We start from the raw sequence: 26,952 nt of genomic DNA, 5'->3' as shown, positions 1-26,952 counted from the left end.
GTATGGCGTGCTTTTTTTGCTTTTGGTTACGTTGCATGCTGTACATGCATGAACTTCATGACTCTAAGAGAAACAACATGAAAATAAAGGAGGCAGTGAAAAGTAAAATACTAGCCATCTAACAATTTCTCTATCTCTTTTATTACTACACAAGTCTGGGTAGTTATCTGAGCAGTTGGGGCAAAAATAATAAAAAATAAAAGCCATGCTAATTTAATTCCAACTTTAGTTTCAATAAATTTCAAAACTGGAATGAGAATGAGAATTCTGCTCCTTGCCATAATAGATTAAAAGTACCAGATTTCTCTTCCTGCCTTAAAAAACAAGAAAACCAAATAAACTACATGAAATGATCATATTCAATCATTAGACAACAGGCAGCATAGCATAATGATCCCTCAGAAAAGGAAAACAAACAACGTGAGCCCTAGGATTGTTCCTGCTTTCTCCTTGGGAAGTTTCCAGCCTGCAGCACAGGGAGAGAAAAGCCAAAGACAGCCTAGCAGTCTCACCAAGTTGCAGAGTTCAGTTTGGGAAGGACAAAACAGCTAGAATTTGATGAGGGAAATACTATGGGAACAGTAACTACACAGAAAGAGAGCACTAGAGATTTGTATATCCGTGTGAGAATATTACTGCAAGGCCAGAGAAAGAACCACAGGAAAGGAATAGGGATGGGAATACTGGGGGTTCCAATGAACCACGGTGGAAAGACCTCCTAAATCACAAAATATCAAATACTGCCTTCGTAATGGGGCCAACTTAGCTCCAGATTAAATAAAGGCTGCTCTAAAAAGATGGAAAAACATTCCATGCTCATGGATCGGAAGAATAAACATAGTTAAAATGTCCATGCTACCCAGAGCAATCTACACTTTCAACACCATCCCGATCAAAATACCAATGACATTTTTCAAAGAGCTGGAACAAACAATCTTAAAATTTGTGTGGAACCAGAAAAGACCCCGAATTGCCAAGGAAATTTGAAAAAGAAAACCAAAGCTGGGGGCATCACGTTGCCTGATTTCAAGCTATATTACAAAGCTGTGATCACCAAGACAGCATGGTACCGGCACAAAAACAGACACATAGACCAATGGAACAGAACACAGACTCCAGAAATGGACCCTCGGCTCTATGGTCAACTAATCTTTGACAACGCAGGAAAAAACATCCAGTGGAAAAAAGACAGTCTCTTCAATAAATGGTGCTAGGAAAATTGGACAGCTATATACAAAAGAATGAAACTTGACCACTCTCTCACACCATACACAAAGATAACCTCCAAATGGATGAAAGACCTCGATGTGAGACAGAAATCCATCAAAATCCTAGAGGAGAACACAGGCTGTAACCTCTTCGACATTAGCCACAGCACCTTCTTTCATGACACGTCTCCAAAGGCAAGAGAAACAAAAGAAAAAATGAACTTGTGGGACTTTATTAAAAGTTTTTGCACAGCCAAGGAAACAGTCATCAAAACAGAGAGGCAACCCACAGAATGGGACAAGTATTTGCAAATGACACTACAGATAAAAGACTGGTATCCAAGATCTACAAAGAACTTCTCAAACTCAATACACAAGAAACAAATAATCAAATAAAAAATGGGCAGAAGATACGAACAGACACTTTTCCCGTGAAGACATACAAATGGCTAACAGACACATGAAAAAATGTCCAAAATCATTAGCCCAGGGAAATTCAAATCAAAACCACACTGAGATACCACCTTACGCCAGTTAGAATGGCAAAAATTGACAAGGCAGGAAACAACAATTGTTGGAGAGGATGTGGAGAAAGGGGGCCAAAGACACAGACGTAGTGAAGAGAAGGGCCATATGCACCCCAATGTTCATAGAAGCTTTGTCCACAATAGCTAAACTGTGGAAGGAGACGAGATGCCCTCCAATGGATGAATGGATAAAGAAGATGTGGTCCATATATACAATGGAATATTACTCAGCCATCAGAAAGAACGATTACCCAACATTTGCATCAGCATGGACAGAACTGGAGGAGATTATGCTAAGTGAAATAAGTCAAGCAGAGAAAGACAATTATCATATGGTTTCACTCATTTATGGAACATGAGGAATAGTAGGGGGATCAGTAGGAGAAGAATGGAAGAATGAAGGGGGTAAACAGAAGGGGGAATGTACCACGAGAAACTATGGACTCTGGGGAAAAAAATTAAGGTTTCAGAGGGGAAGGGGGTGGAGGGTTGGGCTAGGCCAGTGATGGGTATTAAGGAGGGCATGTATTGCATGGAGCACTGGGTCTTATACGCAAACAATGAATCATGGAACACTACAACAAAAACTAATGTTGTACTGTATGGTGACTAATATAATAAAAAATTTAAATAAATAAATAAATAAATAAATAAATAAATAAATAAATAAATAAAGGCTGCTCTAAATCTGACCTAACAAAACATATAAAGGACCAAATGGATTCCAAAACCTTGAAAGGATCAAATGGATTCCAGGAAACTTAAGTGTGCCACAGAAAAATAACAATATTTTTTAAAATACAACAAAATCTAACATCTCAAATATAAAATTCAAAATGTCCAGCATTCAATCAAAATTTAGCATACATGCAAATAAGAAAATATAAACCAGAACCAGGAGAAAAATCAATCAATAGAAACTGACTCAGCAATGATGCTGGCAGAACTAATTACATTCCATGTGTTCAAGGTAAAAAACATTAACACAATGAGAAATAAAGGATACAATAATGACCCAAACTGAACTTAGACCAAAAATTACAACATCTGAAATGAAAAATATCCTGGATGAGATTAACAACTTATTTAATATTGCAGAAAAGATCAGCAGACATAAAGACATAAGAGTAGAACTCCACAAAATTAAACGCAGAGAGAAAGAAGACTAAAACAGAAATGTACTGAGCATGTTAAGTTTTCTAACCCATTGTAACTGAAATCCCAGAAGAGAAGAAAGGAAGGGGACAGAAAAAAATTTATTTTTTTAAAGATTTTATTTATTTCAGAGAGAGAGAAAGAGCAAGCACAAGCGGGAGAGGGGCAAAGGGGGGCGGGAAGCAGACTCCCTGCTGAGCAGGGAGCCTGATGTGGGGCTCTATCCCAGAACCCTGGGATCATGACCCGAGATGAAGGCAGACGCTTAACGGACTGAGCCACCCAGGCACCCGTCCCAATTTTTCTTTAATGATCAAAATTCTATTTGATGCAAATTAAAATCTATAAGCTCAATGAATCTCAAGCAGAAAACGAAGAAAACGACCATAAGTTACATTAACACCAAATTGCTGAAAACCAAGATAAAGAAAGAGCACAGGAAAACTCCTGGAGAGGAGAAAACCAGAGAAAGGAGTGATGAATTCTGTACATAAATATGTACAAGCCTAATTCTAAGCCCTGAACTATGCATGCACAGAACAGACCCAAAAACCAGCAGAGCAAATATTTGGAGAATTTAACTGAAATTTGAACCTCACGCACAAATCTCACAATGACTAACTTTTGAGCGATGCATACAAGGACAGATTCAAACCAATGTGGCAAAGGCTTGGACAAATAAACTGAGATCTGAAACACCCACACAAGTTTCTACACAACATAAAAATCTCAACATCTAATACAGGCATACCATGGTGTATCGCAGATCTGGTTGCACAACACCACAGAAAAGCAAATATTTCAGTAAAGTGACTCAAATGAAGTCAACTAAGTGAGCAATAGCATTATGTCTAAAAAATAATATACAAACTTTAAAAAATACTTTATTGCTAAAACATGCTGACCATTGTCTGAGCTTTTAGCAAGTTGTAATCATATATCACAGATCACCAAAACAAATGTAATAATAACAAACTTTGAAATATAGTGAGAATTACCAAAATGTGACACAGAGACATGAGATTAACACTGTTGGCAAAATGGCATCAAGAGACTTGCTTAATGCAGGGTTGCCAATTTGTAAAGAAAATACGGTATCTGCAAAGCACAATAAAACAAGGTGTGCCTGTATATAATCTAAAATTACTCGACATTCAACTAACCAAGAAAATGGACCAATGTGCAAGAAAAAAGAAAATCTATAGATGATGAAAATGCTGGAGCTATTACAGAGTTTTCAAAGTTTAAAGCAGCTACAATGTCTCTGTTCTATGAAATAAAAGGAAACGTATTTAAAATGAATGAAAAGATAGGAATTTTCAACAAATAAAAACTATAAAGGAACCAAATAGAAATTTTCTCTTTGAAAAATACATCTGAAAGTTAAAAGAAAAAAAAAAAAAGCCCTCACTGGGCAAGCTTAATAGAACAGAGATAACAGAAGAAAGAATGAGTGAACTTGAAAATAGCTCAACAGAAATTACCCAATATGAAAACCGAATAAAAAATTGGAAAAAAATGAAGTGTCTCAGGAACTGTGGGACAATATAAAAAAATTTAAGTTGTATAACTGGAGACCTAGAGCAGGAGAGAAGAAAGAAGCAGTGATAGAAAGAATATTTGAATAATGGTCAACATTTCACAAATCTGGTAAAAGACATAATAAATTTACATTTTCAATAAGCTCAGTGAACCCCAAATGAAATGAACTAAAACAAAAAACAAAAAACACTTAAGACACATCATAAAGTGCTGAAAAGGGGAAAAAAAATCTTGAAAACAACAAAAGAAAAACAACACATTACACACAAGATAAAGGTCCAAATAACAACAGGTTTCTCTTCAGAAACCACCAAGGCCAGAGACAGTAGAAGAACATATCTTTAAAATTCTGAAATAAAAGAACAGTTGATCCAGAATTCTATAATCAGCAAATAAAATGACATCTTCATATAAGGAAGCTTAGAAGAAATGCTCAAGAAAATTCTTCAATCTAAAGGAAAATGTTATCTATTAAAAAACTACAAAACATTACCGGAGAGAAACTAAAGAAGACATAAAGAGAGGGGTACAATATGCATATTCTGAAATTGGAAGGCTCAATTTTTTTCTTCCTCCAGCTTTATTTAGGTATAAATGACAAACAGCAATTTCTTAAGATGTCAATTTTCCCCAAATTGGTCTATAGAGTCAACACAATCCCAATCAAAACTCCAGCAGATTTTGTTGTAGAAATTGACTAGCTAATCATTAAATTTATTTTGAAATGCAAAGAACTCAGAATACTCAAAACCATTTTGAAAATAAAGTTGAAGGACTTGTTCAACACATTTCAAGACTTACTGTAAAGCTACAGTATCAAGACTGTTGTTAACAAAAAGAACAGGGGAAACGAATGGAGAGTACAGAAACAGGACACAAATGGTCAACTAATTATCAACAAAGATATCAAGGCAATTCAACGTGGACAGAAAGGTTTTTCTGACAAATGGTATAAGATCAGCTGGATATTGATATGAAAAAAATGGACATCAATCCTTACCTCATACCATACTAAAAAACGAATTCTTAATGGATTATAGATATAAACGTAAGAGATGAAACTATCAAATTTCTAAAGTCCTAAGAAAATTTTTTTGACACAGTTGCATTAGAACAAAAAATCATTAACTTTTTTAAAAGAGACAACTGATAAGTTTGAATTCATAAAAACTTAAACTTTTGCTCTTCATAAGATACATTAAGAACATGATAAGGTAAGCCAGAGTGGAAGAAAATATTCACAACATATATATCAGAGAAAGGGCTTGTATCCTGGACTAAATAAAGACCAAATGACATATACAAATGGCAATTAAGCACACCAGGAAAAAAAGAAGAAGAAGAAAGGGAAAGAAAAGCACATCAAAAGAAGCTTAGGGGCATCTAGGTGGCTCAGTCAGTTAAGCGTCCAACTTTTGATTTCGGCTCAGGTCATGATCTCAGAGTTGTGAGATTGAGCCCAGCATCGTGCTCCCTCCGTGCTGGGCCTGAGCCTGCTTAAAATTCTCTCTCTCCCTCTGCCCCACCCCTCCCTCGTGCACATGTTCTCTCTCTCTCCCTCTCTCTCAAATAGATAAAAAAAAAGATGCTTAGATCATTGGTCATTAGGTAAATAAAAATTAAACCACAATAAGAGTATCACTACACACACTACAAATGCTCAAATTAAAAAGATTAATACCACCAAGTTTTAACAACAATGTAGAACAAAGGAAACTTCAGACATTGCTCTGGTAATGCAAAATAGTATAGCCACTTTGAAAAACAGCATTCATGCTATCAATTCCAGATAAAAGAAAGCAGAGGAACTGTAATGTAACCTTAAAGAGAAAGCAATTTGGAGCTTAAGTGAAACAAAAAAGCTACAATTACCTCCATTAGCAAATAATATCATTTTATCTAGAAAAACCTAAAATATAATGGAAAAACTACTACAAACAATAAGAGAATTAAAAAGTAACAGGTTATAACAAAAAAATAGAGAAATCATATGTAAAACTCAAGAAATATTAGAAATGAATACACTACTTACTATTAAAAAATATCTAAGCATCAATTTTACAAGAATTGTGCAAAAACCTAAATATAAAAAATTCCAAAACACTCTTGAGAGACAAAAATAGATTTAAGCAAATGAAAAGGATTTGGATAAAAAAATTCAACATCATAATAACATCAATTCTCCCTAGGTGAATGTATATCCCTAGGTGAATGTAATGTGATCCTAAAAAATATATTCTCAGGATTTTTTTTCCTGGAGTAGAACAAGTTAATTATAAAGTTCATTTGCACGTGTCAACAAGCAAGAATAATCAGAAAAACCCTAACAAAAACAGCAATTCCGGAGAGATGGTAAAACTAAAGTTAAGGCAAAGCACTAAAGCTTTTAGAAGGCAGCATAGGATAACAGGCAAGGTTTTTTATTTTTGTTCTTGTTTTTTAAGATTTATTTATTTTAGAGAGAGAGCATGCAAGTGCGTGAGTAAACAGGGACAGAGGGAGAAAGAGAATCCTTCAGTCGACTCTATGCTGAGTGCAGAGCCCCACATGGGGCTGGATCCCAAGACCCTGAGACCATGACCTGAGCAGAAACCAAGAGTCTGCCACTTAACCAACTGAGACACCCAGGCACCCCAACAGGAAAGATTTCTTAAAGGGAACAAAAAAGCACTAACCATGATTGATAAATCTGACTAAAATTTAAAAAAACTTCCATTCATCAAAAGACAAATTAAAAGGTTAAAAAGTGAGAAGGCATTTACAATACACATAACCATCAAAGAACTCATATCTGGAACAGATATTTAAAAAAGAAGAAACTCCTACAAATCAACAGAACACACGCACAAACTCATTTAAAAACTGAGGCGGGACATGAACAAGTCACACACACACACACACACACACACACACACACACTCCCACCCACCACCCACCCTACACCCAAAGGCCAATGAACAGGTTTTTTCTCCAGTGGAGCCCCATCTCAATAGTAATCCAGGATAATGCAAATTAAAACTACAATAAAATATCATTACACATTAAATGGCTGAAAGTAAAAAACTTAAAATATCAAGTGCTGGCAAAGAGAGCAACTAAGACTTTCGTACACTTCTCGTGGAGATGTAAATTGGCACAAGCACTATGAAAACAGTTTGGCATTACCTCTTAAAGTTGAAATACATATACTACAACCAATTTCACCTCTAAGTATATACCCAACAGAAATGTATGCACATTGTACTAGGAAGTAACATTAAGAATCTATGGTTAATAGAATGGAAAAAAAACCTGGAATATTCATACAAATAAAGATACACACTAAATATTTATACATATAAATGAATGAGCTACAGTTACATGCTACACCATGAGTCTCACAACAAAATGTTAAGTGAGAAAAAGTCTAAAGAACACCTATATATAAGAAAAACACAAAGCCAGCATTCATGCTTAATGGAGAATGACTGAATGCTTCCCTGTAAGATGAGGAGCAAAACAAGAATACCAGTTTTTACCACTTCTATTCAACATTGTACTAGAGATTCTAGCTGGAGCAATTAGTCAAGGAAAAAAATAAAAGGCATCCAGATTAGAAAGAAAGACATAAAATGATCTCTATTTTCAGGTGACATGATCCTATACATAAAAAATCCTAAGGAATCCACTAAAAAACTATTTGAACTAAATTAACAAGTTCGACAATGTGTCAGGATACAACATCAATATATATAAAATCAATTCTATCTTATTACACAAGGAATTAACCACCTGAAAATAAAATTAAGAAAACAATCCAGCAAAACGAATAGCCAAGAGAATAAAATACCTAGGAGTAAATTTAACAAAAAAGTATATGACTAGTACACCGAAAACCACAAAAATACAAAATACATGAGTAGTACACTGAAAGGGATTAAAGAAGACCTAAATAAATGGAAAGACATCCTGTGTTCAGGAATCAGAACCCAATATTGCTAAGATAGCAATACTCCCCTAACTTGATCTACAGACTACATGTAACCCCAATCAAAATCCCACGTGGTTTCTGTATGAAATTAATAAACTGATCCTAAAATTTATATGGAAATGCAAGAGACCCAGAATAGCCCAAGCAATATTGGAAAAGAAGACAAAGTTGAAAGATTCATACTTCCCAATTTCAAAACTTACTACAGCAAGACAGTATGGAACTGGTATAAGGACAGACACATAGATCAACGGAATAGAAGTGAGAGTCCAGAAATAAACCCTCATAGAGTCAACTGATTTCTGACAAAGATGTCAAAACTATTTTGGTACTGGGACAACTAGATATTCACGTGCAAAAGAATGAAGTTCTACGTCACATCATATAGTAAAAATTAATTCAAAATGAATCCAAGACCTAATGTAAGAGATAAAACTCTTGAAGAAGACATAAGTATAAATCTTCAGGACCTGGGGTTAGAGAATGATTTCTTAGAAAATCAAAAGCACAAGCAACCAAGGAAAAAGTATGTTAAAATTAAAGACTTTTGTGCTTCAGAGGATGCTATCAAGAAAGTGAAAAGACAACCGAGAAGAGAAAATACTTGCAAATCATATATCTGACAAGGGACTTGTATTCGGAATATATAAAGAACTCTCAAAACCAATAAAAGGACAAACCAATTTTAAAATGGGCAAAAGATTTGAAGGGATCTCTCCAAAGAAGATATACAAATGGCCAATAAACACAGTAAAAGATGTTCAACATAATTAGCCATCAAATAAAAACGTCATTAGCAAATCAAAGCCAAATAGCAAGCGTTGGCAAGGATATAAAAAAATTGGAACCTTCATACATCGCTGGTGGAAATATAAAATGGTGCAGCCACTTTGGAAAACAGTATGACCATTTTTTGAAATGCTAAACATAGAATTACCACACTACCCAGCAATTCCACTCCCAGACAAGCAGTTGCCCTCGAATAACATGGGTTTGAACTGCGCAGGTCCACTTATACATGGATATTTTTTTGATACAGTACAGTATCGTAAATGTATTTTCTCTTCCTTACGAGTGTCTCAACATTTTCTTTTCTCTAGCTTTTTTAATGTAAGAATATATAATACACATAACATACAAAATATGTGTTAATCAACAGTTTATGTTCTTGGTAAGGTTTCCGGTCAACAGCAGCCTATTAGCAGTAAGTTTTTGGAAAGTCAAAAGTCATATGCAGATTATCAACCACACAGTAGGTCAGCGCCCCTAACCTAAGCGCTGATCAAGGGTCTAGTGTATATCTAAGAGAAATGAAAACATATATCCACACAAATTTGTGCACAAATATTCCTAGCAGCATTAATCATAATAGCCAAAAAGCAGAAACTCAAATAAATGTCCATCAGCTGATGCATGAGTAAGTCAAAGGTGATATATATTCGCACAATGGAATATTATTTGGCTACAAAAAGGAATGAAGCACTGATACATGCTGCAACATGGATGAACCTTGAAAGCATTATGCTAAGTGAAAGAAGCCAGTTATAAAACACCACATACTATATAATTCCATTCATGTGAAATGTACAGAAAAGGCAAATCCATAGATAAAAGGTATATTAGTGATTGCCTAGAGCTGTGAGGACAAGAAGGGGTAATGAGGAATGTAGGTATAGGGTTTCTTTTTTGGGATGTTGAAATGTTCTAAATTAGGTTGTGGTACTGGTTGCACAACTCCCAATACACAAAACACCACTGAACTGTAAACTTCAAATGGGTCAATTTTACGGTGTTTTAAATACAGCTCAATAAAATTATAGAAGAAAAAAATACCATCTAATGTATGAGTTGCATTATATAAAGGGAAACCTAATCTATAGTGTTTAGGTATGAATAATTAGGTCTTACGAGACAACAAAAAACAGAAAACAATTGCTATGGCAGTTAGGATAGTAGTTAACTTCAAGGTTATGACTGGAAAGAGGCATATGAACAGCTGCTGGCAACGTTTATATCTGGGTGGTGGTTTCATGGGCATTCACTTTAAAAATCAGTCGTTAAGCTGTACGCTTACGTTTCATGCACTTTTCTCAATTTTCAAAGGTTTAAAAAGTAACATAAGACTGTAAAACTTACTAGAAAAATACCATCAAGAAATCATACAGGTAGAGAGTGATGGATCTACCGCATAAAAATTTTAAACAGGAAAACTCTCAGCACCGGCTAGGAAACACAGAAACAGGTATTGCCACACAGTAATAAACTATGGAGCTGCTTGGCGCTATGTATCAAAAACCTCAAATACGTGTACACCGCTTAGCAAGGATATTCACCCACACCTTAACGAAATAAAGATGTACATAAAGACATGACTACAACGATGCTTGTATTAATATTGCATTACTTATCATAAAAAAATTTAAGTGTATTACCATAGTTCCTTCATCCATATATCCATCAGTAATTATAAACAAAAATATTGTCATCTATAGATTTCAGAATATACTAAGTCAAAGAACAAATTATCAAACAATATATTCAATATTAGTTTATCTTTTAGAAATATACAAAATCAGATAATGTGGAAATTATACACCAAAATGTTAAAAGTGGTTTTCTTCATGGGAGGTGAAGTAAGATGATGTTGCTTTTAATTCTCTTCTTTTAATCGGTATTTTCTAATTTTAGGAAATTAGAGGAAATAATAAGGGGAAAAGTTACTTTTGAAAAGAAATAAGGAGTTGATAGTATGTACCCTTAATATGATGTGATGAAAATGGCACCTCATCTTTACGGTCTTCCTCCACAAAAACCATGAGAAAAATATAATCATAAAAGAAACATCAAATTCTAAGAGGGGCTTCCTATAAAATACTTGACCAGTATTTTTCAAAACTGTCAAGGTCATCAAAAACAAGGAAAGTTAAGAGGAACCTAAGGAAACCTGACTCCTAAGCGTGACGTGGTATCCTGGATATAATCCTGGAACAGAAAAAGGACATCAGGCAAGAACTGAGAACATCCAAATAAACTATGGACATTAGTTAATAATAATGTGTCAGTATTAGTTCATTAATTGTAGCAAAGGTTCCAGGCTGGTGTAAGATGTTAATAGAGGAAAATGAGTACAGAATATAGGGAAACTCTTGTACAAATTTTTCTGGTAATCTAAAACTGTTCTAAAAAACTAAAAGGTAGTTCTAAAAAGAGAAATAAATAAAAGTATTTGAGTTCAATTTTTACTATTCTTCAGTTCCAGATGATTCCAAATGAAATGTTAGAAGATATATATATATCTGAACATATATATATGTTTACACACACACACACAACACACACACACACACAGAGAGAGAGAGAGAGAGAGAGAGAGAGAGAAACAGACAGACAGAAAAGGAGAATGAATATTTGGGTTTTTTAGACATTATAAAAGGAATTCCTTACAGTAAACTACACATTTATCAATATACACATCTGTATAGGTAATAGATACAGTGTCAATATGTCTGTATAGATCCCATCTACTTAAACCACTTCTATTTATACAGAAATAGAAATAGAAGATAAAAATATAATTCACAGAAACAGAATTCTATAAGAAATATAAAACATATTACAATGCATCTTCCTGTGCTGTAAGATGTGGCGAACTTTTAGCAGAAGGCTTATTTTGCTCGGTTAACAAATTAGGCATCCCTAATTTCTTTTCTTACTGAATGCTGACCACTGAAATAGCACATCATGTACTCCTAGAGGGAGCCAAGTCAGAGAGCAGAGAAAGTGCTTGCTAAAATAATTTTCTCTTCTTTCCCAAAAGGGAAAAAGTCAGCAGTGGTGACCAGTCCTGCTGAGCCCTGTGGAAGTCAGTTCCCCTAAGTCCAAATAAACTGTAGTCCCTTATGAAGCCTGCTGAGAAGACCAAAGGGAAAAGGCATTCCACTTGTTAAATGTTTATTATTTGAGCTTCGCAGCCAACTATAATAAGGGAGAGGGGAAGCTGTCTGCAAGCTGCATGCAGATTTAGCTACTCAAATTCCATGAATGTGAAATAGAACACTGAGCCTAAACCCTTAAAATTTACTAGGCAGTAGCTTGAGGGAGGTGTAGTTGAGAATAAAAGCTTGGAGCTGCTAATATTTGGGTCAGTGATTTGAAAGCAGCTCAAGTCAACAAAGAACTAAAATTCTCGACACTGGGAAAACTGTGGCTTCCTCTTGTTCTAAGAATCACAATCCAGCAGAGAAAGGTACAAATCTCTTCTATAACTCCTCTCACTTTGATCTACGAATAAATATTTTTACTTTTTCCTCAAAGCAAATTCTTATCTATTAAACTGCTGGTGAGTGGGACGACTACAAGCTAAAACTTTTTTCACTAATCCTGTGATTCACAGGATGTCTTCTAGCTAAATGTCAAGGACCACTCACTCTGTGCTTAGTTATTCTCCACTTTCCCAGCGGAATGTGGCAGAAATCCTTTTACTATGATAGTGATGTGATGTCTCAGGTTGTTATCCATAGGAATGTACTTTATATTACCGTAGGATTTTGGCTATGAGTACTAATTAAATACAAAGGGCAGAAGCAGAATACATTTTTAGATACCATGATGAAGTCTACTTGAAAAAATAAAACATATATTATTTTTATATAACATATATATGTATTATTTTCCAAATTCCCAGGCTAATTATAGCTCAAATTAAAATAAAGTAATAATAAATTGGAGAAAAATCTTTTTTGAGATGAACTAAATCTTTAACCCTCTAAAAGACAAGACATAAGGAAGAATGAAGTTGAAAGCAGAGGTTTGACTGTCATGTAAATAGATGTACATGACAGTAAAGTTTTGGGCTCAAGGACTGGTTCTGCTGCTAATGGTCTGTCTTCTTGGGCAAAAAAGTTCAGCCCTTCCAGTTTTCCCAACCCTAAAATGAAGATAGAGATCTGATGTTTCACCAAGGTTGAGGTGAGGATCAAAACCTTTTACAAAGTATATGTTGAATTAAAAGAGAATTAATATGAAAACTGAATCAACGGTATGTTCTAACCAATCATCTATTAAATAATAATAGCAATATCTATCAATGATTAAATGTCTAATACCTGTGGGGTACCTGGGTGGCTCAGTCAGGTGTCAACTCTTGATTTCGGCTCCAGTCATTATCTCAGGGTCCTGGGATCCAGCCGTGTTGGGCTCTGTGCTCAGCAGGGAGTCTGCTTGAGATCCTCTCTCTCTTTCTCTCTCTCCCTCTGCCCACCCCCACCACTTGTACACTCACTCTCTAATAAATAATTTTTTTAAAAATTAAAAATAAATGCCTAATATGTGCAAGATTATGTGAGGTCCTTTATATTTCAATCCTCATTTTAACCCCCAAAAGGACATCTATAATCTACTTAATAGAAAAAACCTGATGAGAAAACAGGCTCAGAAAAGCCAAGAAACTTGCCCAGGATCACAAAGCTAGTGATAAATGGCTAAACTACAAATCGAAACAAAATCTGGGTCTAAAGACCATGCTCTTTCCACTAGCCATTTAGAACTAATCTGGCATGAACAGGAAACAAGACATTCACAGCAGTAAATTTTCTAGGTAACTAAATTTTAACTTCAAAATTTTATGTAAATCTGTCTAAAAAATATAATGCATACATCCTTTTTTATTTTAATTAACTAACCAAAGATGAAGGCTTTCTTCAAAACTCAGGATCCTGACTGCAGGCATTGTGAGGTAGACCACAGCTGTCGTTCCTATAGCTCTCTCCTTGCTAAGGCCGAGCTGTCTGACTGAAACACTGGCCCAGCTACTCACAGTCAGCAACTCAGAGAACTCACGGGATACAAACATATCTAAGGCCCTGGGATAAGAGCCTGAAGGTGGCTCCTGCTAAATACACCACATATGTTAGTTCTGCCATTTGCATCCTACCTTCCTTCTGAATTGTAGCTGTAATCTGTCGAGATGAGAGTCCCAAAGATGGACCCTCCAGATCAGTGCAGCTTAGTAAACTGAATTAACACCTTGTTTCACAGTATTACCCAGTCACTTGAGATTTCAATTTTCTGAATGTTATCTTACTGTTTTGAAAATGAAATCACAGGATTAAAACACTTAACTTCTAAAACCTATTGTAGAGGAAACCCTTCAGGAGATTCATACACTTGTACTTAGTTGCATGATACCTGAAACACAACAGGTAATAAACACTCTCCCGGAACAATAACGATGGTAAACTCGGTCTGAAACTGGAGACTGGCCGGTGGGGGTGTGGAATTTGAATGCATTCAAGAAAGGCTCTCCTTAGCCTAAATGCAATTTCTGCCAAACACCCATCTTTCGTCCTTCTCCCACATCAGCAGAAGGAATGACTGGACAAATGAATCTTTGTTCATCAAGGATAACGTGTAGCACACAGCACTTAGCTGCTCACAAGTATGTCTTCCTCTCCCTGCCCAGGCAAAAATGTAAACTCCCTGCCAGAAGGGAGAGTTTCATCCTCATCTTTTATACTCAACTCCCAGAGCCTTGCATAGCACCTTCCAGAACACAAGTGCCTCAAGAACGTACATCCTGTCCTTCATTCATCTTTTAAGTGTTCCCTCTTATACCACCCCACTCCCTCCCCCATCAGTCCCTGCGAGGGATGATAAGGCCCTCCCTTTCATGAGATTACTGAAGTATCTGTGTTAAACAGTGGTATAAAAGACAGAATCTCTATCTTCAAAGTAAGGTCACTGGAAAGATCCTAGGGAAAATTAATGCTTATTTTCTCACATGCCATTGATAAATGCCATGGACCTGCCTTCAACACACAATATGAATAAAAATGATATGCCCTTGCCTTAATAATAAAAGATACCTAATCTCAGTTGCAGAATTTACTCCGTGTATTTTAACTTTAACTTCATCATTTTTACATTATTGAAACTGATGTGCCTATTGATACTGAAGATAGTACAACAGCAATAGTTGAGGTTTCTGTCATTTTGATTTCGGACATTTACACTTCATTAGAAGTAACTAAAGCCTTCTGTCCCACTTTCAAGAACTAGCCAGCTCATCATTTCATGCCTGGTGCCACTCATTTGCATGTATCACCAGTACTATTAATGTAGGTTCTTCTACAGTAAATGATTTTCTTAATACCTCTTCACTTTGGACTTTTTCCAGTTGACTTTTTTAATACCCAAATCCACATATGATTCAGTGAGTTCTACATTTAATTCTCCTTCTGAGTCCCTTGGAAGTATTCCTAATTTTGCAGCAGATTCATAGAGAGAAATTTCATCTTTTAGTTCTGTTAATTCTTCCTAAAACACAAAATTATTGAAAATTATTTTCTTATATGAAAGAATCAGTCATTCATCTATGCTTCAAAATTCATTCTAATGATCAACAGAAAGTAGAAATGTTTCTTCCCATACATTAAAAATAACTTTAAAATAATGCTGCTATGAACATGGGTATAGAATCAATATATATATTAACTTTACGTGTGTGTGTGTATATGTGTATACACACACACACACACACACACACACACACACACACACACACACACACATATATATATATATATATAACTTTAGAAAGGCCAGCACGTACCAGTTTTCAAGTAAACTGAACGAACAAATGAATAAATGAACAAGAAAGCAAATGTAAGGAACCTCTCTCACACCTCCCTCGCTTACATTCTGTGCTCCACAAAGAGTGTCCCTTGAGCTGAGAAACTGACGGCAGCACTTTTTGGCTTTCTAGAGGACAGAGTAGACTGGTTTGCCAAGAACGTGTTGTACTTTAGTCTGCCGGTGGGAAAACGCAAACTATGTCTTTCCAGCAGAGGTAATACTGGAACTCTTGCTCCAGTGGAAAATGTAAGTAGCGCTGGAGGAGGATGTGAGAGCTGCAGTGAAACTGCAGGTCTCCCACACCTGTAGATACACTTATCTCCGGGACACACCCACAAATGAAAGGACACGCGTGTGAGGGAGGCAACAGGCAGACTGACGGGGAGGGGGAGGGGGGCTGGCTCTTCAGTCAAGACAGACCTGGGCTTGACTACCTAACTGTGTGGGTGAGACTGTGAACCACTCTCAGTGCCTGGTCTGGAGATGGTCCAACTACTCAGAAAAGTGATGTAAGCACTGCCTAATTCAGTTACCCATAGAGTCTCTTCCAAGCCGCAACACTCACTTGCAAAGCCTTGTTCATGTTTTCACTCATAGCATGTGCTTTTTGTGCTTGCTGCAGCTGGAACTGTAGCTGAGCCACCTCCTGTACAGAGCCTACGGGGGACAAATCAGAGAGGACACCAAAAGTAAAGGGACAAAGCACCTATGATGTACAGAAGCACTTGACTCCACTGAGGCTACAGAAGGTGCAGTTCTCCTTTATTACCTTTTCATTACCTTTCTAGGAGCACACAGGTGTAGCCACTGGGACCCAGAAGGCAAAGGTCCAGACATTTCCAAGACATGGCCACACATTTAGTATGGCTCTTCATATGCCCTTGGGAGGTTGAAGACTTGGGACTACTGTGACCTTGCTATGAATCAAATCAGCCACGTCTACAGACCTTAATACTCCCCGAGTCCTTTAATAGGAGCATAACGTTCCAACTCATAGAAAGCCAAAGCAAAAATTCTTTGGAACCCATCTCTACCCTCTAATAAGAAAACTACATCTCGCTGCCTTTAGCTTCTTTCGAAACGCTTTTCTTTCCACCAACCCCACCTCCACATGTGAAAAAAGCATATTCGGGCCATGCTTCGGAAACTTCGGTAACCTAATGTTTTAAATGTACCAGGGGAGGCTCCCATTTAAGAGGGATTTTACTGGGCCTCCTCAAAAGAAAATGAGCATCTGGGAAATGGTTAAGCAAAGCAATGATGGCATATTATGCAACTAAAGAAAATCGTATTTTCAAAGGCTTTAGAGGCAAGGAAAAAGGCTAAGTAATGCCATGTGAAACAAAAGGATACAAAGCTGAACGGGAGGGGAGGGCCAAACAGGGTATGAGCCAAATTTTGCCCCACCAAAACCTACGCACACAAATATTTTGACGGTCTTTGACTTTAGTACGTTCACCTTCTGAGGAAGCTACTCTGATACACATTGAACCAGCACTCTGAATTGGCTTTACATGCCGAATTGTGACTTTCATATGTCAGGTCAAGAATAACCACTGAGCTATTTTCACAGCAGGAGCTACTCACCAGCACACAGGACGGTTTTGCCGGTAGGATAATTTGCATAAACATGTGATTGTTTTATTGCCTTTTACTCTAATGTCATTCTATAAAAACGAATTAGAAATAAAAGTACTGCTGAAACTAATGACAAACAGTGTATGTCTCAAACTTAATACCATGGAAACCATATGAGAAATCTTAAGCATGACAAAAATATAACTCCCTGGCTTCAACTGACCAGGAAAGTGCAAGAGGAAAAAAAAATTTAAAAAGTTTCACAAAACAATAGAAACACATGATCAGACTGATTCTAAAAAGCAAAATATGATAGGATTTCATAATCATCTTTACTTTCCAGGGTTAAAACCTACCTTCTAACATTTATTCTACTGTTCAATTTTTGTACATTCAGTTAAACTATGTTTTCAAAAAGGCACTATGTGCAGAAGCAGGGAATTACCTATGTGTATGTGTTCAATTTCACTTGAAGGCAATACATTCAAACATTAGCAATACTTATCTCTGTGTAGTAGGATTATTGGTTATTTGTATTTGCTACTTTGTACTGGTCTGTGTTCTCTAAATGATCTAATGAAACACATTATATACCTTTATACATATATAATAACAATGTTTAAAAAATTCTCACTGATGATCTTTTCTGCTTTAATTGGATTTTTATAATTCATGGATCCTACCATGTTCTCTCTGCAAATTAAACTAGCCTCCCGGGGAGACAAGAGTCCAGCCCAGACACCCACCTGAGTGCAAGAAGTTGGCACACTGCTTCTGACTCTCCTCTAGACTTCTCGTCAATCTGTTAATAATCTCAGTCTTTTCTAATTTGGTTGCTTCTTGATTCCTTTCCAGTTCTTTCACTTGATCTTTCAAATGACAACAGATATCTTCCTAAGTAGAAAAAGTATTCGAGAAGTCATTTTCATGATGTTATTAAATACTAAACTAACAAATATAATACATAATTGGATTTTAGGTCAAACATAAAATCCTCACAGAGAAGCATCACCTCTTTTACAAGGTTAACTGCACAGGACTGGGAGTTAGAACAAACTTTTATGATCTTGGGCGAGTCATCAACTTCTCCATCTGTTTTTTCTTTTGTAATTACGCTAATAAAGGTTACATTCAATGAGTTCTAGAGTCTTTTCTGTTCTACAATCACAAGACACTGATATTCTAAAATTAGATTCTATTCAAGCCAAAGAAAATGTATTACACTTCTATTTGCATGTTACACTGCCACTATAAGTGTATGTATATATATATTTAGGCAGACCACTTTGAACTATGGAATCTGTATCCCAAGACAGCAAGGATTCAGATAAATACATGGAAACTCACTCTATTTTGAAGAGCCAAAAGCTCATTCTACTCTGAGCAGCCAAAAGTAATCTCTCCCTCTTCTGAACTTCTTTTATATTTAATCTTTTTCTCTCTTGTATTCTTCTGCCTTGTACATGTCTTAATTTTCTTAATAAAGTCTCCTTAAAGATACCTATGCAGTGTCTTACACATGACGAGTGCTACAAAAACAACCAACCTCTAAAAATAAATGACAAAGAAAACCAGACAGGATAAACGGCTGTGTGTGCACACACTTGTGCATGCACATAGCATGCATTCACCTGTGTAACTGTATGGGGATATATAGAAAAATATGGGGCACATATAAATATATTCAAATTTCTTCAAAAAGAAAAGTGTGTTTGGGAGTAATAAGGCATGGGAGTCACAAGCCTGGGTAGAAGAAATCATCACTTCTCATTCAAAAAAGACTACACAGGCTGAATTCCACACAAAAAGCAGAGCATGGGACAGGCAGGAGTAAATTAAGGTAATTGGCTGAAGTTACCTGAAAAAGTCTGAAGAAAAGAAGTATTAAGAAGAATATGAAGAAAGGACTCTGAAGCAAAGAGAAGGCATTTGGGACCTGATCCATAGGATAACCTAAAGCTCAATAATGCCTTAAGGATAGTAACACAGGGAACACCTCATAAGGATACTGACAGCATCATTAAGCAGAGGAAAGAGATTCTGAAGTCTTCTATTTTAGTTAAAAAATTCATGTGAATTTTGCATTCTATTTCATAATGTAGTCATGTTTGCTTTAAATTTTTTCTACCAAATTTCTGAGCAAAATGAAGCTTCTGGAAACTGCTCCATGTTTATTCAACAGTGCAAACCTCTTGGCACACTGCTGCTGATTCCCAGGCCAGCTTGAAAAGCATGGTTCTAAAGCGCCAAAATAACATGGCAAACACAATGAATGGGCTAACATTAATGACAGTGTGAATGTGTGTGTGAGAACGGGTGGGTAAGACAACATTTATGGGCTGGGGAGGCTGTAATAACTTTTATAAGAGACTGAGACTGGCAAAAAGAAAGTTCGAAAAAAGGTAGATATGAAAAACATATGAAGAGAAGGCTGACTGTGGCAATAACGTGACTAAATGCAACAATCGATGACCCATGTTGTTTCCTGTTGACAGGTTCGGGGAAACCAATTACACTCATAAACCTGCTCAGTTTCAATACCAAGAAACAAATGAAACAAGTGGTTCCTTCTTTCCTATGAGTAGCTTCAGTGAGAACATTCAGTTCAAGATGGTTAAAGGCGGACAGCCTTAAGACTGAACAAGACAAGCGTGGTGATAGAGCTAACAGCTGAATCTATGGGAGCAAATAGAATTGAACAGATTTCTACTGAACAGAGAAGTGAGGGTCAGGCCACACAGAGGTCTGTGGAAACCTCTTAGCCAAGAAAAGGTGTTTTAAGTGGAACCTTTAAATATAGCATTAAAGGAAAGCTAGAAAGTAGAGCAGGCAAAAGTCATGACATAGAAACCAAACAAAGTTCATGACTTCACCCAAAGCTGCAGATGTCAAGAAGACCAGAGTGAAGAAAGATTTTATACCATCAAGGACAGAATCAGAGATCTTAACCTGACATTCATGACACCTCCACGAATGGGAGACAGAAGACAGGAGAGTCCAGGAGATGGTTTGCTATTAGAGAATTCTGTCACCGAAGGAACACGGAGCTCCAAGAAGCTTTGGCTGAGTATCATAATAATATGATTAGTTTACAATTGTAGTCTTTCCCACCAAGAACTAGTTTTTCATAAAGCAGTTATTTTTAACCTTTTGCAAGGGGAGACGTGAGCCTCTTGGAAAATCTAAATAAGTTTGTGGGTCTTCTCAAAAAAACCGCATATACTGACACCCAAAAGAAAATCATACCCACAATTTGAGAGGTTCCATCAAAGCCCTGGCATCTAGTCATGAACTGCCTTAGGGGATATGCCAGGTTTAAAAGTCTGTGTAATTAGCACAACATGTGAACATCAACTCTGTTAACACTGTAGTGTTGCCTCTGTTAACACTATAGCACATAGGAACACAGCTGTATGTAACCATGAGAGAGCTGCTCAGAACCTAGAAATTCGCAAACTTATTCATCTACTAAATTATCCAGTTACCTGTACCTTGGTACTATTTTCCAAAAGTTGTTTTACTTGTCAATGTGCTAAATTCAACATAGGAAAAGGCTTCTCTGAAAGGGAAATATTTTATACCTCTTCAATAACTTTATAAAGAAAAAGAGGGCAAGGGGCAATGTGCAGAACGTATGTATGGTTCACAACTACTGTAAGAAATCAACCGCCTCTGTATAGAACACTCCTACATTTTTCTGATTACAGGTAGGCATCTCCCCAGCTCCTGGTTGATCTTTACAGCAGCTTGCTAATCAGGAATCTCAGTTTGGATTCTAAGATAATACAGAACCAACTGATCCCAAATTGACAGCACAAAAGAAATAGCCTAAGAAACATTCCCAAAAGGAAAACCTATTAGCACTTTGGAATTATTACTTTGCAAAGCAGCTATGCAATTATATCCAGAGGCTAACATCAGTGTTATGGTCTGTTTAAAAAAATAAAATAAAATCAGTCACACAATGTAGTAGTGGAAAAGACCTTAATCAACACCTTCAATTTGTGGTTCAGGAGTCTGAAGTCCAGTCAGCACAGAATCAAGACTTTGTTCTGTGTTCTAGTCCAGGGTCCTTCCATTGAAGGGGGGCGGAGGGGGATAGTGGTGAAACCAGAATGGAGTGGGCACAGGGGTTGAACACAGCAAGAATTTCTTCCAGCCCTCCCCTGTGTAACGTGTCAAAGTCAGCAGAGAAGGGAGAGATCCTCAACCCTGCAAGGAAAAGCCACCAGATTCCAACCCTCTCATCACCCAAGAAGGACCACTGTCCAAGTCCAACTAGTTTTAATGCTACTACACAAACACAGCCAAAATAAAATTTTATCTCAAATGCCATTTGTTTAAATACTAAAGATTTTTTCAATAATGTGGCATAGACCTTGTCTTTCCCCACATAGCTTCCACACCAATCTAACTCACAATATTTTTCTATATAAAAAAAGCATATTTAGGAAAATAAATCTAATAAAAATTCATAAATACCTATAAAAATAAGACGGTATACAACTATTACTGGCAATAAGACAGTACTTATGAAAATATAATCTTACGTACTTCTACCTAAAACAGGGAAAAATATAGTTGGCTATATAAATAAAAAATAACAACCCAGATGAGGATGAATTTTAAGTGTGGTGGAATCTGCCATACCCTCCCACATTATTTTTCTGCTCTTCTTCCCTTGGGTTAAATTAATTCCGAAATTACATGAAGAAAAGTACACCCTGAAATTTTATTCATTCAGGTGATTATCTGGGTCTGGAACACAAGCATACCCACCACCTGACTCACCCTCATCTTACATTTTATTGCCTTTGGGGCAAATATAATACAGACTGTGAGAGATGCTCAAGTTTTACATCTCAGTGATTTTAGATCAGACTTTCTTCCTTATGTTATTACACCACTCTCAAAAATTAACTCTTCTTCCAAGAACCACTTCTAGACGATATATACTGACAAGTAAATTACCAAGAAAGCCCGTCCTGGTTAAGCTCTCAAGACAACCTCTCAAGTTCGGACCAGCTCCCAGAACACTCACTCTTTTCAGTATGGATTTACTCTAGGGCAACAAGAACAATATGTATAAATACTCTACAAATAAAGGACTAGTAATGTGAGAATTGAGAAAGTACTAACCAATCCTGTAAGAGAAAGAATTTCCAAAATTAAGCCTTCAGGACATAATCATAGATTAAAAATCATTGGCTTTTAAGTTCTACTCATGAATACCTACTGCAAATATCCCAAATTTCCATGACGAACCACAAAATGTCAGTTACAAAAAATAACCAGCCTTACTGGTTTAGAACAGCTGCTCATGTGAAATCATCCTAACCTGTTCCTTCAGTGCAGTAATGGTAGCGTCCAATTTCCTCTGTAAGGACAACACTTGCTCTTCATGCTTCTTCGTGAGGCCCATCACAATGCTCTCATGCTGCTCTCTAGCACGCTGAAGTGATTCCGAATGACGGAGGTCCAGCAGCTGCTGCTTCAGGCTCTCCAGAGCCATTTCAGTTGTCCTGGACTTCTTAATCATCTAGTAGACACAGGATAGCCGTGTTTACAGTAGTTTGACTCTTTACGGACTGTAACGCTAAAAATCAACCATCCTTTAAGAAGAACAGACAAGAAAGGGTCTCCCTATAGTGGCTTTAGTTCCTTAAGACTTCCCTGGCTGGGACCCACCAGGCCCACGGCTGCTGGAAACATTCACCGAGAAAAAGAAACTGTAGTTATCTGAGGAGAGTGATAGAGGATTTTGCTCGGCATGATGGCAGTGTGGATCCCAGACAAGGAATCTGCTATCACAACAGTGGTCCCAGTGCTGTTTGCACTGCTCTGTGAGCCAAGTGTGGGGGGTAATCCAATTGCTGGGTCACAGAAAAATGACAACTGTTTCTTGAAAGACTGATGAAAACTGTCAACGATCACTTGTTAAAAACAAAATTTTGAAAACTTTATCTATACAGTTGTTGAAAAATAATGGTGTACTAGGCTAAATAATGGTTCCCAAAAGAGGTCCATGTCCTAATCTCCAAACCCTGTGAATATGTTACGTTACATGGCAAGGGAAAAGGCTGTAGACCAAATTAAAATTGCTAATCAGATGACCTTAAGATAAAAACGATTATCCTGGATTATCTGGGTGGGCCCAATGTGCCCAGAAAGGTCCTTAAATGAGGAAAACTGAGACAGGAAAGTCAGAACTAGTGACTTCTGGCTTTGAAAATGAAAATGGGCCACAAGCCAAGGAAAGTCGGTGGCCTCCATCAGCTGGAAAAGGCAAAAAAATGGAGTCTCCTCTAGAGCCTCCAAAAAGCAACACAGCCCTGCTGACACCTTGATTTTCACCCAGTGGGACCCATGTCAGACTTCTGACCTCCAGAACTGTAAGATAATATGCATTGTTTCAAGCCATTAAGTTCATGTCAATGATAGAAAATCAGTATACTTGGTGATGCCGTTGCTTTTATGTTTTCATTTATGCCTTATTTTTAATACATGCAATTTCTAACTTATAAAAAGATTAAAAGTTGTAACAGTTTACTACATAAAAGCAATTCAACTTTATAAGAACTATCAATTTTCAAAAAGTTAAAAATGCTAATAGTCTCTTATGCATAAAAATTAAAAATTCAAATGAGGCTTATCCTTCATTTCTTTTCCAGAGATTGACTATTTATTCAATGCTGTTTAAAGTGCTTATGACATTTATTCATTTGCTCAATAAATAATGTGAATACTTTGCACCAGGCAGGGTTCTGAGCACTTAAGAACATGATGACAAGACAGGCAAGGTCCAAACTCTTACTACTTTCTGGTGGGAAGAGACAAGCAATAACAAGTAAACAAATGAGATCACTTCAGAGAGTTTTAAAATAGAGTGATAGGATATAGCATGATGAAGAAGAGTAGGAATATGGAGCTATGGGCTACTTTCGATAAAAGGTGACTTGTTTTCTCTGACACCTGAAGGATAAGGAACCAGATATGTGACAACATTGTTTAAATTCTTTCATGAAACCATCTTCAGAACTAGCCACACATCTCATCCAAAACCAAACTCACAATTATATAGTCACTTTCAACTGTAACCACTCTTTCCTCCCCCACCCCCCTGCAAAATGGTATTACTCTCATGAGTCACCCCTCACCAGGCCTAGCTACCAATGACTTGTGACCATTTCCAACCATTAAATGGCTATCTCATTAATCAAAGAATGTGCCACCACTTTATCCTTTTTTTAAGATTTTAAAGTAACCTCTCCAACCATTGTGGGGCTCAAACCCACAAGCCCAGATCAAGAATCACATGCACCCCTGTGCCACCACTTTTAAGACAAGTCTATCGGGATCAGGAAATTTAGGTGCTGCTGTTTTGTCAGTAACTGGCTTTGTAACCTTGGGCAAGTAATTTGACCTCTCCAAAACTTGATTAACTCAACAATAAAATGGTAAACACAATGCCTCATGCCTCACTAATCAAAATCCCAACAAGATTTTTTTACAAACATAAAAAGTGATATGCAAAATCTAGAAAAAGAAAATGTGAGAAACTACAAATGTTTTTAAGAATACTAACAGTAGCTCTCGTTTACCACATTTCAAAACACACCATAAAACTATAGTTGTGATAGTATCAGAGCAGGAATAGAGAAATACAGAAGACAAAATATGTACAGGTTACATCAGTTTTCAACAACATTCACCCAACATTGACTGACCACCTATTATGTGCCAGAAGGCAGGGAAGACTTAGGAAAAGAAAACCCACAAGCAGGGGGTGTTAATCAACTAGCAGTGTGCTGCGGAAAGGACCTTCCAGAGAGAAGAGACAGCATGTACAAGCACATGAAAACAACACACGCACTACTGGGTTTGAGGACAATCAGGGAAGAGGTAGGCAAGGATCAGATGGCCATTTCCATGCCACACTTCATCTCACAAGTAAAGCGGGGTCAGACTTTAATCAAGGGAAAAACAATCAGTATTTAAGAAAGATTGGCCAAGAGAGAATTCGGAGAAAGGGTAAAAGACTAGAGACTAAGGGTGCCTGGGTGGCTCAGTGGATTAAGTGTCCAACTCTCAATTTCAGCTCAGGTCATGATCTCAGAGTCATGAAATCAAGTCCCGCATTGGGCTCCACACTGGGCATGAAACATGCTGAAGATTCTCTCACTCTTTCTCCCTCTGCCCCTCGCCCCGGCTTTACCTCCCACCCCCCCAAAAAAAGACTAGAGACTAGTTAAGAGACTTTTGCAACAAATGGTAAAATCCTGAATCAGAGACATGTGGACAGAAATGTGGAGACTCCACAGAAGGCAGTGGCTGACGGGATGAAAGGGAACAGAGGAGCTGGAGACTTCTATCTGGTACGCAGATGACTGGGTGGATGCAAGCACCATCCCCCCAAGGTAAGGGAAACAAAAGCAGGCTTATGGGGAAGAAGATATAAACTGCAAAGTTCTGCTAAATTTAGTCCTACATTACCAAAAGTTAACTAAACTTTTCACTGTATTAAATAAATTTTTACCATAAATAATCAAGATAAAAGATTTACCTGTTCTTCGTTCACTTTTAATGCTTGTATTTGGGTCTCCAGTGCTTTTATTTGCGCTTCAAGCTGTAGCTCTCTTTCTTTTCCATTCTGAAAGAGTTTCTGCGATTCTCGGAGGCTGAGGGTCAAACCATCCTTTTCATCTACAATATTTAAAATGTTTATATAAATAATAACTTACTGTACAGGGACCCCAATTTTCACAATCTCTTAACAAATATCAGATCCGTATCATATAAATGTTCAGTTCAATTCAGATAGTAAACTTCTGTTGATTTAGAGAAAACCAGGAAAGTTCCAAAAAAGAATGCCAAATGGCACCAAAAAAATTGAGAAAACCAGAACCACTTCCCTCAAAAATCTTACTGTATCCTTTTAAGAACCACAAGATTTCCTAACAATGATTTCAGCATTTGTTTACTTGAGAAGCTACATAGATGTGACAAATCCCTCCTAATCAAAGAAGGAATCCGAGGACTATTTTTTATACACACTTGCAATGAACTTTTAAATTCACCTAATCTTTGATTCTTCCCACATACTTTAACAGTTTACCAGTTCTTCTCTCAAAATAAATTTTATAAACATTACAGAAAGAGACCTTTTCACTATCAATTAAGTTTGAAACAAGCTAGAATTCAGTCACAAAATTATTCCACAAATGAAAAGTTCACCATTGACCAAAACTACAGAAAGCATGAAGAGTAAGCAATTATAACTTGAAACTGTGTTTCCTCTATGTGCTTCTCCCAGTAATGGCTCTATTTTTCTCCTTGACAC

The 26,952-nt window shown here is 36.8% G+C and overlaps 1 protein-coding gene across 1 annotated transcript in view; it reads right to left on the bottom strand.

Moving 5' to 3' along the window:
- Window positions 1-26,952, bottom strand: part of CEP152 (centrosomal protein 152) — a 91,362-nt gene that overhangs the window by 44,975 nt on the left and 19,435 nt on the right. Inside the window, exons 8-12 of the mRNA XM_008705934.2 lie at window positions 26,176-26,315; window positions 22,951-23,151; window positions 18,359-18,506; window positions 16,600-16,691; window positions 15,553-15,716 (exon numbers count right to left, since the gene is read on the bottom strand). Coding sequence (XP_008704156.2) covers window positions 15,553-15,716; window positions 16,600-16,691; window positions 18,359-18,506; window positions 22,951-23,151; window positions 26,176-26,315 — 745 coding nt within the window. The remainder of the gene's footprint in view (window positions 1-15,552; window positions 15,717-16,599; window positions 16,692-18,358; window positions 18,507-22,950; window positions 23,152-26,175; window positions 26,316-26,952) is intronic.

The sequence above is a fragment of the Ursus maritimus genome, unplaced genomic scaffold (assembly GCF_017311325.1).
Source record: "Ursus maritimus isolate PB19 unplaced genomic scaffold, ASM1731132v1 scaffold_35, whole genome shotgun sequence".
Classification (NCBI taxonomy): Eukaryota; Metazoa; Chordata; class Mammalia; order Carnivora; family Ursidae; genus Ursus; species Ursus maritimus.
This window is presented reverse-complemented; position numbering and strand designations above follow the sequence as displayed.